Source organism: Pleurodeles waltl, chromosome 8, assembly GCF_031143425.1.
Source record: "Pleurodeles waltl isolate 20211129_DDA chromosome 8, aPleWal1.hap1.20221129, whole genome shotgun sequence".
NCBI classification, from domain to species: Eukaryota; Metazoa; Chordata; class Amphibia; order Caudata; family Salamandridae; genus Pleurodeles; species Pleurodeles waltl.
This window is the reverse complement of record NC_090447.1, coordinates 422,371,795-422,389,146: the sequence shown is the minus strand read 5'-3', so window position 1 is coordinate 422,389,146 and position 17,352 is coordinate 422,371,795. Positions and strand designations below refer to the sequence as shown.

The following is a 17,352-nucleotide window of genomic DNA, read 5'->3' as shown; positions in this document are numbered from 1 at the left end:
ACAAGCCACAGTAGGTCAAGCCGTACTAAGAACATTATTTCAGACTACTTCCACTCCTACAGGCTGATCCACCGCTTTTGGGGAGATAACTGCTTACTAGTCTATGCAAAACATGCGTATCTACAGCGACAGATGCCATCGAACTGAAAATGTCACTTACCCAGTGTACATCTGTTTGTGGCATCAGTCGCAGTAGATTCGCATGTGCCCACCCGCCTCCCCGGGAGCCTGTAGCAGTTTGGAAGTTACCTTCAATTATTTATATATGTATCATCTCAACCTTAAATAGGTGCATACTTAGTCACTCCATTGCATGGGCACTATTACTACAATTCAACTCCTACCTCACCCTCTGCGGGGAAAAACAATCGAAGATGGAGTCGACGCCCATGCGCAATGGAGACAAAAGGAGGAGTCACTCGGTCCCGTGACTCGAAAGACTTCTTCGAAGAAAAACAACTTGTAACACTCCGGCCCAACACCAGATGGCGAGCTATTGCAAAACATGCGAATCTACTGCGACTGATGCCACGAACAGATGTACACTGGGTAAGTGACATTTTCATTATAATACCAATGTAATATTTGCAGTAAAATGTTTGATTAAAAAAAACTCTGCATGGCGGGGGTGCGAGTTATAGTCACCTTACGGCACAAATTATAGTTACTTGAGATAACTCTTTAACAGATGCATTTCTATGGTTTTGTATGTTTGAAATGTGAGCGTAACTATAGCCTTCCGGTAATCCTTGTTTTTTTTTAAGTGAATTTATATATATTTTTAATTCTATTTCCTAACTATAATGTCCCTGTAACCTTTGTTTTTTTCAGTGAATATCTTTAACTATATCTATCTATATATATATATATATCTATCTATATATATAAGTATCAGTTGGGATTGTAGAAGGTCTACACGCTGTGAGGGGTTTCTAGGTCATCTGTAAATTAACTAGGTTCCTTGTCTAAACCATCTCCTTGCATTCAGAGATGTGACTCTGCTTTTTCCAACAGGCCTTCGGGGAGCGATGGCATTTGCTTTGGCCATCAGGGACACCGCAACGTACTCCCACCAGATGATGTTCACCACCACCCTGCTCATCGTTTTCTTCACTGTCTGGATTGTTGGTGGAGGCACGACCCCCATGCTGTCTTGGTTGAACATTAGGTGAGTTTGCTTCCAAGAAACTGTGGATTTGGTCCTTGAGGTATGCCAAGCCCCACACCAAGGCTCAAGAAGTGAGCCAGAAATAGCTAGAACACAACCAGCAGCTCTCAGTGATTTGTAATACAAGGATAGAAAGACTGAGGGTGGGCTGAGCCGATGAGTGTGAATATTTATGCCTAGACAGATAGATGCAAGCCGGACATTCTGTACGTGCTCCCATGCAATGAACGTAGCACGTATTGTGGTCTGTGGTCAACAACAGTAAAACCAATACGAGAGATGCTTCTGTTTATGAACTTACAAAGGCTATTGGACTGCTTGGTTGCAGAATTTAAAAGGACATGGATCATGCAGGAAATTATGATTAGTGAGTTATAGAAAGGTAATCTACCAACTTGTGGTCACTGGTGAACTTAAGAGAATAGTAATCAGAGACGAATGAGAGACTCCCAGCACTTTGTAAATACATTACTGTATTAGGTTTGTATTTACATAGCTCCTTCTACCCCTAACATGGCGCTGGTGTTGATTTTTGTCTAGGTAGCATGCTACTCCATGTGATCCACAAACATCATTAGAGGCTTTCTCATGCATATAGAAAAAAAAATGTCATGCTGAATTATAGTGCAGTTGCATACGTTTTGTGAACAGTCTGATAAGTGTTTCGGACATGTAAACATTTTACAATATTGCAAGTTTGCCATGCATGTGACTGTAAAGCTGGTTTGGTAATGGACATTATAGAGTTGTTTTGCAGGTGGAAGTTGCCATTACAATTTGTTATGCTGATTATTACAACCATAGCCATGTAGCTTGTACACAGTTTGTCATGTATGTGGCTGACATAAATGCCATGTGAAAAACGTCATGCATTCTGTCATGTGATTCTTCGTGAAATGCTTAAGGACTCTTTCTGATCAATACATGTTCCCACTAACTTTTCATCTTTTTTATTATCCGCCAGGCTTTTGACTGGTCTAGAAAACTTTTCCCCAGCAATGTCTTTCCAACACCGCCCCCCTGCCACCCCACCCCCCACCACCAGGAGGTGCATTTTGGCCCTTGCCATGACTCGGCCTCCAGACATGACGATACCAGAGTAGAACAGGCACCTACCGGTGCACTAGTGTTTATTTTTCTGTACCTCTTCTACATGAATCTGGTGCTCTCACCGTGCCTTCCCAACAGATTCTTCAACATTTTGAGAGTGTCATAGATCAGATGTCTCTTCAAAAGGTTTCAAGTTTCAAGCTTTGTATCAGGAGCCACAAGAAATTGTCTTTTTCTGATCCGCATGACATGCATTCGGTGCCTGGGATTGGAACATCATACCACAACCTGTGATTCTTGTGCCTGTATGCACCCTCAAGTCTTCAGCGAATGAGAGGCCAAGGTGTTTTTGACTAGGCCTGCAAGGAGGCGCTCCTTCTCCAAAATGTAAGTCACCTATCAGGGAATGCTCTCCCAGGAGATCTTCCCATAAGTAGCACAAGTATTGCAAGAGAAAGGAGAAGTCCTGTTCTTCGAGGAAACATTCCCACTCGAGACTATTCAAAGTGTCAATGCTATTCCCCAAAGTCAGTCTTGTGCAAAAACAGATGACACCTGAGTCCCTGGGCCCATTGGCCCATTGGCCGATCCATGGCAAATTGAGAGCCTCTTGCTGTATCTGTTCCGGATAGCGTTTGTTCGCCCTGGTCTATTCCAGAAGAGTAGGCATATTCCTTTGGGCTTAGCAACTCTGGCTGCAGCAAACCGGTGCCTCCAAATACTGCATTCTCACAAGCTCTGGCCCCAGTGCCAAATGTGAAATTTAATCTAGCTGACCTACTGTCCACTGTTCTCCCAGAACCTTCTCTGGTGCTCATGCATATGCCACCCATAAAACAGACTACGACACCACTGTCAAAGTTATCTGTGTTGAAAGAGAAAAGTTAAGGACAAACTTCAGTGATGTTCCCTTGGCTGTTAGAAAACATATGCTGCCCAAATGCTGAAGCTCTCACCATGGCAGATTAGGACTATGGTTCCATGGAAGCTGATGATTTGAAGGCTGATCACCTCCTTCCACACTAGTCTCGTCTAACTGACAAAATACGAGTGGTCTACATACTGCAACAAAAGAGGACATTCCCCACACCTCTGGCTCAGATTGTCTCATTTACAACTGTGATTGGAAGGAGACTGATGCCTTAGAGTTGGCATTACCTTTAGGAGAGCTTTAGTCTTATTCTGACTTCGATTTCGCAAGCCTCCACCTAAGTAGCAGAGCCCTTTCTACCTCTCAGTAAATCCCTTTTGGATCTGATCACGGCTGCATGGGAGAAATTATTTTTGGGTCCAGCAGTCCATGGGCAGATAGCTAGATGCTGTAAGTCTGGTCGTGGTGACCATTACATTTTGTCTTCTCACCCGGCAGTGGAAAGGCTAGTTGTCCAAATGTCTTCCTCAAGACAGAACCGAAATACCTTTCTCACTGTGCACAGTGCATCCAGATAGGTGGTCCAAGAAACTTTCTGCTATGGGAGACTTCATGCTACAGCTTGGCTTGCAGCATTACTAGTACCACCTGTGTCCTGGGCCATTATGTGCATGACATGTTGAAAGTGGCAAAATGTATGGGGAGCACCATAAGAAAAAGCCATTTACATATCTGGATAATGACAGGCTAGATGCTTTCAAACAGATCTTAAATTGTGGCCTTGACTCTGTGAACCTAATTGCTCTATCCAGAAGCACGGCTGTCATGCCGAACTGGGATGGTTTGATGCATTCAACTGACTTCTCAGTAGTTGTCCAAGATACATTCGGTAAAAGGCTTTTGGGAGAAAAATGGACTCCTCCCTGGAGCCTTCAAGCACAGTCTAGCTATACCTTGTGTGCTGGTCTTAGCCTCCCAAGCGCCGCAATACCACCAACAGTATGCAAAGTTTTAATGGCTATTCCAGGACAGTACTATCCTGGCAGAGCCATCCTTCTTAGCCTAACCAGACACCCAAGCAGCTATATTGCTTTTTTGAAGAAGGTATGGATCCAGGTGACGTTAGCAGCAGCAGATACAAACCCCACCTTCCTTTGCGAGCTGTGCTGCCTCATATCTGTCTAACTCTCCCTCCTTCTGAAAGGCATAATCTTCTGATGGTGGGAGGGGAGGTTTGATGTCCAATTAGGCCACCATTTGAGAGACAGAGGATCACGATGGATTGATGTTTCATCCAGCGAATCCGCAAGGACTGGGTCCTACCATTCTTGTCCTTCCCCCAGACCTCCACCCCTTTATCAGGCTAGATCTGTGTCACATGCTGAGTTTTTGGAAGCAGAATCTTGTGCCCTTCTGAGTGAAGGGGCCCAAAAAAGTGGTGCCTCTGTAAGAGGTGGAAGTTAAGGACTACCTCTCTGCCATATCTGCCTTTATGTCCCTACCAACCTTCCTTGCTTAGATCACCACTAGTGTTGGACTGTCTAAAATATTTATTTTTTCTTGTTTCCTTTCTCTCCATTTATAGTTCCTTAATGGGATTTCACCTTAATGGGATTTCAGTCTTGCAGTGTCTTTCTTGACGGCATCCTCATTCGAGCCAGTGCACAGTTGCCTGGTTTGACTTCTTACCCTGAGGTCATTTTGTTGGTAACAATAAATACATCTTGTAGAGTCAGAAAATTAGAGGCCCTCTCAGTTCATCCACCTTTCACAGTCTTCTATGTGGATAATTAGTTTTTCCTCACTTGTCTATCCTTCTTACTCAAGGTAATTTGTGTATTTGACATGGGCCATTCTATTACCCTTTGATCTTTCTTTCACCCTCTACACCCAACCAAGGAGCAGGAGCAGCTACTTAGACTGAACCACAGATGTGTGGTGTTATTAGACACCTGCCTCACATAACAGGGGCAGACTAAGTGACCAGCTTTGAGGGATAAAAAGGGGGTGGAGGTGACCAAACAAACCATTTCGTGTTGGGCCATCCTTAAAGTGACCAGATTTTGAAAAACCCTTATACAGGGATATTTAGCAAACATACGTGAAGGACTACACTTTTACTTCAGCTGAGGGTCACAAAATAACCTAAATGACAGTGCTTAGCCACAAAAAAACAACACAGACAACGATGCACTAAGGAAGTAAATTAAAAAGAACTTTTAAACCCAGCCTCACGGATTTTAATTAAATTGTGCTCTGATGAGAGCTGTTAACTCATCCTAACATTGAGCACATAAAAACCTGCCTCCCTCTGTTTTACGTCAATCTTCTCTAAAAACCGTGACATGAGCTACATTTGTCAAAATCTGCCGGGACAACTGGTGAAAAACCGGGACTGTTCCTGAAAATCAGGGACGCCTGGTCCTCCTAGCCATCCTCTGCTTCTAGATATGCTATGCCCTGGTAAAGAAGTATCCTACAAAGGACATTCTTGCCCATTCTACTGGGGCCATGGATGCCTTCACAACTCTCTCCAGAAGTGTACTGATTGCTGCTATGTGCTGGGTGGTTGCATGGCCATCCTGGCATAATTGTTTCAAGCACATCTACCTTACGTCTCAAGCACTCAGGGGGGCTTTGGCTAAGTTGTGTTGTATAAAGTGGCATTACTCAGTCCTGCTTCCCACAGACATATTGCTTTGGGGTATGTTATTAAGGTGGGAGTCCGCAGAAAGATACTTTGATCAGAAGCAAAAGTTACTTATCTTCGGTAACAATAGTTTGGTGGACACATCCCACCGTTCCCCAATGAGCTAGTCTTATGATTAGTAAGGTCCCAAGATAAGCAAACACCTTGTTTGCTGTACTTGTCGTTGTTGGTGCTCTCTTGACTCCTCACCACATGCCTCAATGGCAGACAGACATATCAGGTGAGGTCAGCACTGTGATTGGCACGTATTATACTCAAATGTCTTTATGTCCGAATACGGAGACGCGTCTGAGACAGCATGACACCACTTAGCAATGCTAGAGTGACATTGCTGGGGAAATCTTTTCCGGGTCAGTCAGAGGCTTGGAGGATAATTTGTAAGGTGAGGACTCTGCTGGAATATTATGTATCCACCAGAAATATTACTAACAAAGCTAAGTAACATTTTCGTCTGAGTTATTCATGTGATTGCTTATGTGTAATACAGTGCTATTGCAGGTCATGCATGTTGTCATGCTGATGGCATACTTGAAGGTGATACCTGTGTGGTGATAATTCACAAGTTGCCCAGAGAGTTATGGAAACATCTTTTGCATTTTGGGAGCAATAGATCCAGTGCTTAATTGGTGCCTGTGGTTTCCCGTACTTGATATCAGCTCTTAATTATCAACACCAGCACTTATGAAAGTCTGCCTCATGGTGGTGCTGTTTCTTTGATTTAGAGATGAGCACAAAAAGAATTGTTGACTCATTGAATACACGTAAAAAATGACTAATAGCTGCCGCTAAGCTATTCTTATAGGTTTGAGGGCCTGGAATAGTCTGAATTGATGGTTAGTTGTGTTGGTAGTGTCATTGGCAGAGGCAATGGGTGGTGCGAACTGCATTGGACTCCTGAAGACCCTGGCACTTATTTGTTTACAAATTAAGAACTGAATATGTACCTTTTTTTAATGCCTTTCATTTCGTCAAACTCTTGCCAGAAGCAATGATTCTGGATATTTTAGCCCATCAGGCGCAGTTTATAGAGTGATCGTTTGTTGACAAAAGTGGTTTAAAATAATTTGCATACTCCTGTGTTTCTAGTGGGTTCGATGAGTTAGTAGGGCCCTGGCCTTTGTATAGCACAATTCTCGCCTATACTTATCTTTAGTAGGTGGTAAGTGAGTGGAACTGGTCTACCTGCTTCTTGTGGCCTCAGGCAGGAAAATGTCAGAATTTCACTAGCTATCTGCACTTTACATGGTTGCCAATTTCTCTTCTCCTTGACAGGAATGAGTGCCAGAGTTCTGCAGTATGAACAAAGAAAGTGGTGCCACTTATAATCTTGTCGTAAGGCAGGATGCTTAGTTTGGTGCAAGTCTGGAAAGTAATGTCCTTTTTTAAAGGATTATTTTGAGCTTTACTTGTAGCAAGGCTGGAGCATTGCCATTTGATGGCCATGTGTGAGATACAGATTTTTTTTCTTTGCAATATAGATTGGGAACTAAAACCTAATCCATGCACAGACACATTACAGTGCAGGAATGAGGGATTGAGGTTAGTGGGACCATGTTTACAGTTTACTGTGTTCAGTGTCTTTCACTAATCGAGTAGTCTTAGGTCAAGCACTCTATTGTATTTTTAAATAATGCATTGAGTTCTGGCCTTCTTGAGGAAAACAACTTCAATGCAAAAAGGTCATAATGTGAACAGTAATACATACGTCAAGGCTCTGAGCACTGTGTTGTTGCTCTGAATTACTTAACAGTTAATTATCCAGTGATCAGAAGGTAAATTATTATATGCTTAAAGCACACTCTTTGGTGATCCTAAGTTGTTGTTTTGTAGATAAAAAGGGCTTGCCCTCCTCTTATTCTGTCATTCCAATAATACATTTTATGTAATGTAATCTACACGGTTTACTTAGTTCCCAGACCTGGCTAGAGAAAAACAGAGCTCTGGACAGCAGGGGTTTCGACCACTAAGTCACTTTGTACATCATCCTCTAAGATCTCTTAGTTTATTTGGACTGTCCAGTAGATTGGCATTCAGTATACCGCTCTTAGATTACATGGTCATTCATTCATTCGGCGAACACAATAATCTTAAAACCTTTAGTTTACTAATTAGATATTCGTCCGTGGCAGATTAGGCCTCCCAAGCAACGGGGACAATATTTCCTATGTGTTGTTTACATTTGTTTCACTAGGGCCCCAGTAGTAAAATGATACCCTCCCTCTTCTGTTATGATGTTACGCATATACACAGATTCACCAATGGGGACACAGTAGGGCAGTAGCGTTTCCTACCAGTAGTCTTCACAGTCATCGGTACTGGAATTCATTAAACTGTTACATGCATGAGATGCTTCAACAGAGCCATTATTACGTTGACTTTCGCTTGCCAGTTCTTTTATATTGTTTATTTATAAAGGTGTTCGTATGCTCTGTTGCTTAAAAAGTACACCTCCAATGTGGCTGTCCATCATGCACATGTTCGTATTTTTGCTTCTTTCACATATTTTACTGTTGCTGGGCAATAAATATTTTGCTGCATCTGGAGATAAGAATATGATGTTCTAGACATTTGTTGGTCTGGCTTGACAGCGCAGTTGTCGTTACCTGTTGCTACCAGTGCTTTAATATATACGTAGAGAAGTGCTTTGCCTTCACCCAAACACATATGTGTAATATGTGTAATATGAGCGCTTACACTGTAATGCATGAGGGTTTGTTTTACCTCTTAAAAGTACATTGAAGCATGCCGCATTACAGTGTTTATCATTTATTGTTTATGTTGTATACATTAACCCCTTCGCTGCTAGGCCTTTTCCCCCTCAGGTGCCAAGCCTTTTTTTGGCTATTTGGGGCAGTTCGTGCTTAGGCCCTCATAACTTTTTGTCCACATAAGCTACCCACGCTAAATTTGCGTCCTTTTTTTCCAACATCCTAGGGATTCTAGAGGTACCCAGACTTTGTGGGTTCCCCAGAAGGAGGCCAAGAAATTAGCCAAAATACAGTGAAAATTATGTTTTTTTCAAAACAATTGGAAAAAGGGGCTGCAGAAGAAGGCTTGTGTTTTTTTCCCTGAAAAGGCCATCAACAAAGGGTTTGTGGTGCTAAAATCACCAGCTTCCCAGCTTTCAGGAACAGGCAGACTTGAATCAGAAAACCCAATTTTTCAACAAAATTTGGCAATTTACTGGGACATACCGCATTTTTACGATTTTTTGTGCTTTCAGCCTCCTTCCAGTCAGTGACAGAAATGGGCATGAAACCAACGCTGGATCACAGAAACCGCAACATTTCTGAAAAGTAGAAAACATTCTGAATTCAGCAAGGGGTAATTTGTGTAAATCCTACAAGGGTTTCCTACAGAAAACAACAACTGAAAAAGAAAAATATTGAAATAGAGGTGAAAAAAACATAAATTTTTCTCTACGTTTTACTCTGTAACTTTTTCCTGCAATGTCAGATTTTCGAAAGCAATATACTGTTACATCTGCTGGACTCTTCTGGTTGCGGGGATATATAGGGCTTGTAGGTTCATCAAGAACTCTAGGTACCCAGAGCCAATAAATGACCTGCACCCTGCAGTGGGTTTTCATTCTATACCGGGTATACAGCAATTCATTTGCTGAAATATAAAGAGTAAAAAATAGCTATCAAGAAAACCTTTGTATTTCCAAAATGGGCACAAGATAAGGTGTTGAGAAGCAGTGGTTATTTGCATAATCTCTGAATTCCGGAGTGCCCATACTAGCATGTGAATTACAGGGCATTTCTCAAATAGATGTCTTTTTTACACACTGTCTTACATTTGGAAGGGAAAAATGTAGAGAAAGACAAGGGGCAATAACACTTGTTTTGCTATTCTATGTTCCCCCTAGTCTCCCGATAAAAATGATACCTCACTTGTGTGGGTAGACCTAGCGCCCGCGACAGGATATCCCCCAAAACACAACGTGGACACATCACAGAAAACAGAGGTGTTTTTTGCAAAGTGCCTACCTGTAGATTTTGGCCTCTAGCTCAGCCGGCACCTAGGGAAACCTACCAAACCTGTGCATTTCTGACAACTAGAGACCTAGGGGAATCCAAGATGGGGTGACTTGTGGGGCTCGGACCAGGTTCTGTTACCTAGAATCCTTTGCAAACCTCAAAATTTGGCTAAAAAAACACATGTTCCTCACATTTCTGTGGCAGAAAGTTCTGGAATCTGAGAGGAGCCACAAATTTCCTTTCACCCAGCGTTCCCCCAAGTCTCCCGATACAAATGATACCTCACTTGTGTGGGTAGGCCTAGCGCCCGCGACAGGAAACGCCCCAAAGCGCAACGTGGACACATCCAATTTTTTTTAAAGAAAACAGAGGTGTTTTTTGCGAAGTGCCTACCTGTAGATTTTGGCCTCTAGCTCAGCCGGCACCTAGGGAAACCTACCAAACCTGTGCATTTCTGAAGACTAGAGACCTAGGGGAATCCAAGATGGGGTGACTTGCGGGGCTCGGACAAGGTTCTGTTACCCAGACTCCTTTGCAAACCTCAAAATTTGGCTAAAAAAAACACATGTTCCTCACATTTCTGTGGCAGAAAGTTCTGGAATGTGAGAGGAGCCACAAATTTCCTTCCACCCAGCGTTCCCCCATGTCTCCCGATAAAAATGATACCTCACTTGTGTGGGTAGGCCTAGCGCCCGCGACAGGAAACGGCCCCAAAACACAACGTGGACACATCACATTTTTTCATAGAAAACAGTGCCTACCTGTGGATTTTGGCCTCTAGCTCAGCTGGCACCTAGGGAAAGCTACCAATCCTGTGCATTTTTGAAAACTAGAGACCTAGGGGAATCCAAGATGGGGTGACTTGTGGGGCTCTGACCAGGTTCTGTTACCCAGAATCCTTTGCAAACCTCAAAATGTGGCTAAAGAAACACGTTTTCCTCACATTTCGGTGACAGAAAGTTCTGGAATCTGAGAGGAGCCACAAATTTCCTTCCACCCAGCATTCCCCCAAGACTCCCGGTAAAAATGATACCTTACTTGTGTGGGTGGGCCAGGTGCCTGCAACAGAATAAGGCCCGGAACTTGTAGAGATAGAGGGGATAGCACAGTGAGTTTATAAGGACATATTCTTTTATACATCTTTAGACTGACTCTGCTTTGGGGACCCACATAAGTGAGGTGTCATTTTACTTGGGAGACTGAGGGGAACACTGGGGAGTAGGAATTTTGTGCTGGAGCGGTGATCGTACAAACAAAACTCAGGAAAATATGCTTTTTTAAGCAAATTCTGCGGTTTGCAGAGGCGTCTGGGTAAGAAAATGTTGGGGGTTCCACGCAAGCCACATCTCCCTGCACTCCTTGGGGTGTCTAGTTTAAAAAAATGTCTGGGTTTAGTAGGTTTCCCTAGATGAAGGCCGCACCCAGGACCAAAAACACAGGTGGCCCCTCCCCCCCCAAACACAGGTAGTTTTGTAATATATCATTTTGATGTGTCCACATACGTCTGTGATGTGCCAAACACTAAAATTGTGAAAAGAAACGCACTTAGGTTATGTGAAAAAGACCCCTCATCCACCAACCAAGTTGGTGGCATGCTTCATCATCGGGGTCCCACCTGAGACACCTAGCGTGTCTCAAGTGTGCTGCGACGCCTGATTACAGCGGAGCAGGTTTTGTCATTTGTACCACACATACTGGTTGGATTTGGCACGAGGGTGAGTGATGGTTCAGTGGATCAAATTTTATTAACAAGAGATTTCACAAAAATGAAATGCACTGGTAATAACTGAAAGGCCAAAAAACTGAACCAATGACTCACAGCTCGTGAGCTGTAAAGCCACGACAAGGCACCAACCGCTTTACAGTCCATTCACACACCTTTCATACATGACATGCACAAGACCATTCACGCTGCCAGCCACGGGCCCAGCACATTACAAGACTCGCATCCACAGACAGCGCCAGTCAAGGGCCCATCACTTTCATACGCCCACATGCCTGATACAGCAATCACACCAGCTGATGAGTGTGTGGACTGGTGTTTGGCTGGCACTGCAAGCCAAGCGCCACCCCACCCACACCACCAGCCAAGCGCCGCCCCACACACACCGCCAGTCAAGCGCCACCCCACCCACACCGCCAGCCAAGCGCCACTCCTCCCACCCACCCACACCGCCAGCCAAGCGCCGCCCCACACACACCGCCAGTCAAGCGCCACCCCACCCACACCGCCAGCCAAGCGCCACTCCTCCCACCCACACCGCCAGCCAAGCGCCACCCCACCCACACCGCCAGCCAAGCGCCACCCTACACATACCATCCCTTTTTTTTTTGTTTTTAAACAGCAAAGAAACCACTAATCATAAATTAGTACAAAACTACAAACACAAAAGCTCTAACTGAATACATGACTAATGCCAACCGTGAAACCGAACATATAAAAATATAAAACAGCAGTTTACGCTCACAGAATTTCCCAATAATTCTTCTGTGTGTGGTAGCTCCTGAAACAGCCACCCACACACAGCCCAGGCTTTGAAGGACAATCAGGGCAGTACATCCTAGTCTCCTTCCTGATACCTCTTTGAGCACAGACTCTACATCTCTTAGCAGGAAAGTTTTTTTTTGGCCGTAGGAGGAATGTGCTCAGCAAAGTGACGATCTTTCAATCTAGCCACATCCTCCACCACTGCTTCTCTAGGAACTCTTGCCTGTTCCAGCACAACAAGGCTAGCTATGATAGACTCCTGAAATTTCACAAATGTCATCCTTGACTCTGGAGAACTATCCTTGAACACAACAAAAGCATTAAAAGTTGCCAAGTGGAACAAGTGAACCGCTAATTTCTTATACCACACATAAGACTTACGAGCAGCAGTGTAAGGTTCTAACCACTGATCTACTCTATCAACACCACCCATGTGCTTATTATAGTCTAAGATGCACACAGGTTTGCGCACTTCGGCAACCTGACCCCAAACAGCCACAGGTGAAGTACTCTCATCATGGATGGTGCTTAGCATGTATACATCCCTCTTGTCTATACATTTCAGAGCTAGCAGCTCATCATTCCGCAAGGCACTGCACTGTCCCTTCTAAAGTTTTTTACAGACAAGCTCTTTTGGATAGCCTTTCCGATTAGAGTGGATTGTGCCACAAGCAACAGTGTCCACTCTGAACAACTCCTTGAACAACCGAACTCCAGTGTAGAAGTTATCTACATATAAATGGTGACCTTTGTTAAACAGTCGTCTACCAAGTTCCCACACAATTTTCTCACTAACTCCAAAAGTGGGTGGACAACCAGGGGGGTCAATATTGGAATCCCCTACCAGTGTAGACCCGGAAATTATAAACATATCCTGTACTACTTTCTGTCAGCATATACAATTTAATTCCATACCGTGCCCTCTTGCTAGTAATGTACTGCCTAAAAACCAAACGACCCTTGAACAGGACCAAAGACTCATCTACAGATATTTCTTTCCCAGGAACATAGATCTCTGAAAACCGATCTACCAAATGATCAAGGACAGGTCTAATCTTAAAACGACGGTCAGAATCAGGATGATCTCGTGGCAAGGCTAAAGCATTATCTACAAAATACAACATCCGAAGAAGAAGCTCATACCGGTTACGACTCATGATGGCAGGAAATATAGCAGTTGCCATCAAGGGACTAGTAGACCAATATGAAGACAGCGATGGCTTACTTATCAGCCCCATCAAAAAAGTTAAACCCAAGAACTTTTTCAACTCTTCCAGATTTGTGGTAATCCACCGGCTAGCTCTAGAGTGTGGCCTAAGTCTGGCAGCGTTGTCCCTCAAAAACTGCTCTGCATACAAATTAGTCTGCTCAACAATCTCTTCCAAAAATATATCGTCCATAAACAACTAAAAAAAGTTGACGGGCAAAAAGTTTTCCGTATTAACTCGACACCCTGGAAAACCAGTAAACGCAGGCAACTGTGGCTGCTCCATGTTTGGTGCAACCCATGTGTCAGGTCTTCCTATGGGAAGCCTTTCATCCGCTGGCTCCTGCACCATTGGCACATCACTGTCCTCCTCTAAAACAGGCCCTTCATCAGCACTGAGAGTGGCTTCATCATCAGATGATTCATCTCTGACAAAAAATTCACTTCCAGAATCCTGCACTTCCTCCTCTGCCTCAGATGCAGAGTCCGTCTCATATTCATGGTCAGAAGATGACTCAAAAAGCACACTAACAACCTGCTGAGCGGTCATCCTACGGCTAGCCATGATCCTTCCTACAAAAATTAACTGGACAATTACACCACCAACAACCAGCACTGTGTAAGATAAGTAACAAAGTATAGCTTTATCACTAAGAGTTATAAACTCAAAAACTATACTGCTCACTTGCCTGAAAAAGCTTGACTCACCAGCAACTACTCTGCACAGCCACAGCAATCACCAACAACATCCCACTAAAAAGAGAAGAAAAAAAAGCAAATTAGACATAAGACAACACAATAATCATTGTGCATAAATCTAAGGACAATTCACACACGATCCTGCATTCAGTACACCACCTACAAACATGTCATTCATGCATGGCAACAATACTCACTTGGAGTAAATGTATTTACTTACCTAAAACATGCAACTACGCAAACCGCAGGACAACTACTGCCAAAACTGCAACAAGCCACAGCAAAGTCAGCAAAAGCTTTGAACTAGAACAAAAAGGAGAAAAACTTGTTATTATCATAAAAGCAAATACTTCGCCAGTTGACAAACACTCCGCCACTAACCATTTTTTAATTTTCCCTTGTGTCTAGTGTTCTTTGCTTGGGGGAAGATGGGCCTAAAAAAAATAGGCCAATCTACCCCCAAGGGAGGGGGGGGGGCAGAAATCGCCCAGATTACATTGCACCCTTTGGGGGGGGCGACCCTTGCCCAAGGGGCCACACCCCCACACAAAGCACACACACATATAATATCCCTGGCGCTCTTGGGAAGGCCTAAAAAAATAGGCATATCTGCCCCCAAGGGGGGCAGAACTGCCCAATAATACATATGGGCCCCTGGGGGCGACCCTTGCCCAAGGGGCCGCCCCCCAACACAAATAAAAAAAAAACAGCAATAAAATCCCTGGTGTCTAGTGGCTTTCTGCCCCCCTTGGGGGCAGATTGGCCTAAAAATAAGGCCAATCTGCCCCCAAGGGGGGCAGAAACGACGATAAATACATTGCGCCCCCAGGGGGAGCGACCCTTGCCCAAGGGGCCACCCCCCAACACAAAGCACACATACAAACATACTATTTCTGTCGCTATTGGGATTTAAAAAAATAGGCCTCTCTGCCCCCAAGGGGGGCAGAACTGCCCAAAAATACATGTGGGCCCCTGGGGGCGACCCTTGCCCAAGGGGCCGCACCCCAACACAAAAAATAAAAATCAACAATAAAATCCCTGGTGTCTAGTGGCTTTCTGCCCCCTTGGGGGCAGATCGGCCTAAAAATAGGGCCAATCAGCCCCCGGGGGGGCAGAAACGACGAAAAATACATTTGCCCCCAAAGGGGAGCGACCCTTGCCCAAGGGGTCGCTCCCCCACACAATAAAAAATCACACACACACACATACACAAATCCCTGGTGTCTAGTGGGCATTTCTGCTGCCCGATCGCATCGCGATCGGGCAGCAGGAATGCTCAAAGAGACATCGAGGGAAAGGAAAACCCTCTCCTTTCCCTCGATGCCTCTTTCAGAGCATCCCCCCCCGCACGAAGGTGAAAAAATCACCTTCTCCCTTAGACACGCTGGAAGCAAATGGCTTCCAGCGCGTCTTTCCCCCTTTCCATGATATCAGCTCCCTTTCAGCCCTGGCCTGGGCGGGGTGGGGGGGCGGCCCTCTGGGGAAGCGCTTGCGCTTCCCCCGACTGCCAGTCCCAGGACGTAATGGTTACGTCCATGGCGCCACACGGGCGCTGCCATGGCGTAACCATTACGTCCGTGGCGGGGAAGGGGTTAAGCGTTTTTGTTGTGTTTTCAAAGGAAGCCTAATTTTTTAAATAGCTTGATATATATACTTTTCCATAGAGTAATATGGCATACAATTATTAGTAACAGCCACCGTCGTAGCATACCATATTGATTCTCACAAATACGTGAGACTTGCACAACAGTGTAACTCCAGTAGCAAATAATTAGAAAAAATAGAATTACTAATAAAATTACATCAATCAAAAGCACCTTGGAGGAGAAAGAAGGGAGAAGACACAAAAACATGACTCGAATTGAGTGCAAAATGTAGGAGGCTGGCCTGGCTTGTAGTGGGTACCAGAGGTACTTACACCTTGTGCCAGGTCCAGTTATCCCTTATTAGTGTAGAAGAGGTGTTTCTAGCAGCTTAGGCTGATAGAAGGTAGCTATGGCAAAGCAGCTTAGGCTGAACTAGGAGACATGTAAAGCTCCTACTATGCCACTGGTGTCATATGCACAATATCATAAGAAAACACAATACACAGAAGTACTAAAAATAAAGGTACTTTATTTTTATGACAGTATGCCAAAAGTATCTCAGTGAGTACCCTCAGTATGAGGATAAGATATATATACACAAGATATATGTACACAAACCAAAATTATGCAGGTAATAGCAAGAAAAGTAATGCAAGCAGTGTAGAATTACAGTAGATTGCAATAGGAGCACATAGGTATAGGGGCAACACAAAACATACACTCCAAAAGTGGAATGCGAACAACAAATGGACGCCAAACCTATGTGAGCTTGTAGAGGGTCGCTGGGACTGTAAGAAAACAGTGAGGGTTAGAAAAATAGCCCACCCCAAGACCCTGAAAGGTAGGTGTAAAGTGCACCTACTGCCCCCAGAGAGCACAGAAGTCGTGATAGGGGGATTCTGCAGGAAGAACAAACACCAGCAATGCAACAACAGTGGATTTCCGGACCTGAGTACCTGTAAGACAAGGGGACCAAGTCCAATAGTCGCGACAGTGTCGAGAGTGGACAGGAGCCCAGGAAATGCCAGCTGAGGGTGCAAGGAAGCTGCCACCTTTTGGAAGAAGCTTGGAGTTCTGCAAGAAAGAAGAGGACTAGGAACTTCCCCTTTGGAGGATGGATGTCCCACGTCGCGATGAAGCTTGCAGAGGTGTTCCCACACAGAAAGAGCGCAAACAAGCCTTGCTAGCTGCAAGGGTCGCGGTAGAGGTTTTTGGGTGCTGCTGTGGCCCAGGAGGGGGACCAGGATGTCTCCACTTGGAGGATGAGACAGAGGGGGCGCCCAGCAACTCAGGGAGCCCTCACAGAAGCAGGCAGCACCCGCAGAAGTACCTGAATAGGCACTTGGAAGAAGAGTGAACCGGAGTCCACAAGAAGTCACAAAAGGGAGTCCTACGACGCCGGAGGACAACTCAGAAGGTTGTGCACTGCAGGTTAGAGTGTCGGGGACCCAGGCTTGGCTGTGCACGAAGGAAATCCTGGAAGAGTGCACAGGAGCCGGAGCAGCTGCAAATCTCGCGGTACCCAGCAATGCAGTCTTGCATGGGGAGGCAAGGACTTACCTCCACCAAACTTGGACTGAAGAGTCACTG

The 17,352-nt window shown here is 44.7% G+C and overlaps 1 protein-coding gene across 2 annotated transcripts in view; it reads left to right on the top strand.

Annotated features, from left to right (window-relative positions):
* The window catches only part of SLC9A7 (solute carrier family 9 member A7), a 389,146-nt gene that overhangs the window by 246,112 nt on the left and 125,682 nt on the right, over positions 1–17,352 (top strand). For both annotated transcript variants that reach the window (XM_069204294.1, XM_069204295.1), the window contains exon 12: positions 1,015–1,168. In XM_069204294.1, the coding sequence (XP_069060395.1) occupies positions 1,015–1,168 (154 nt within the window). The remainder of the gene's footprint in view (positions 1–1,014; positions 1,169–17,352) is intronic.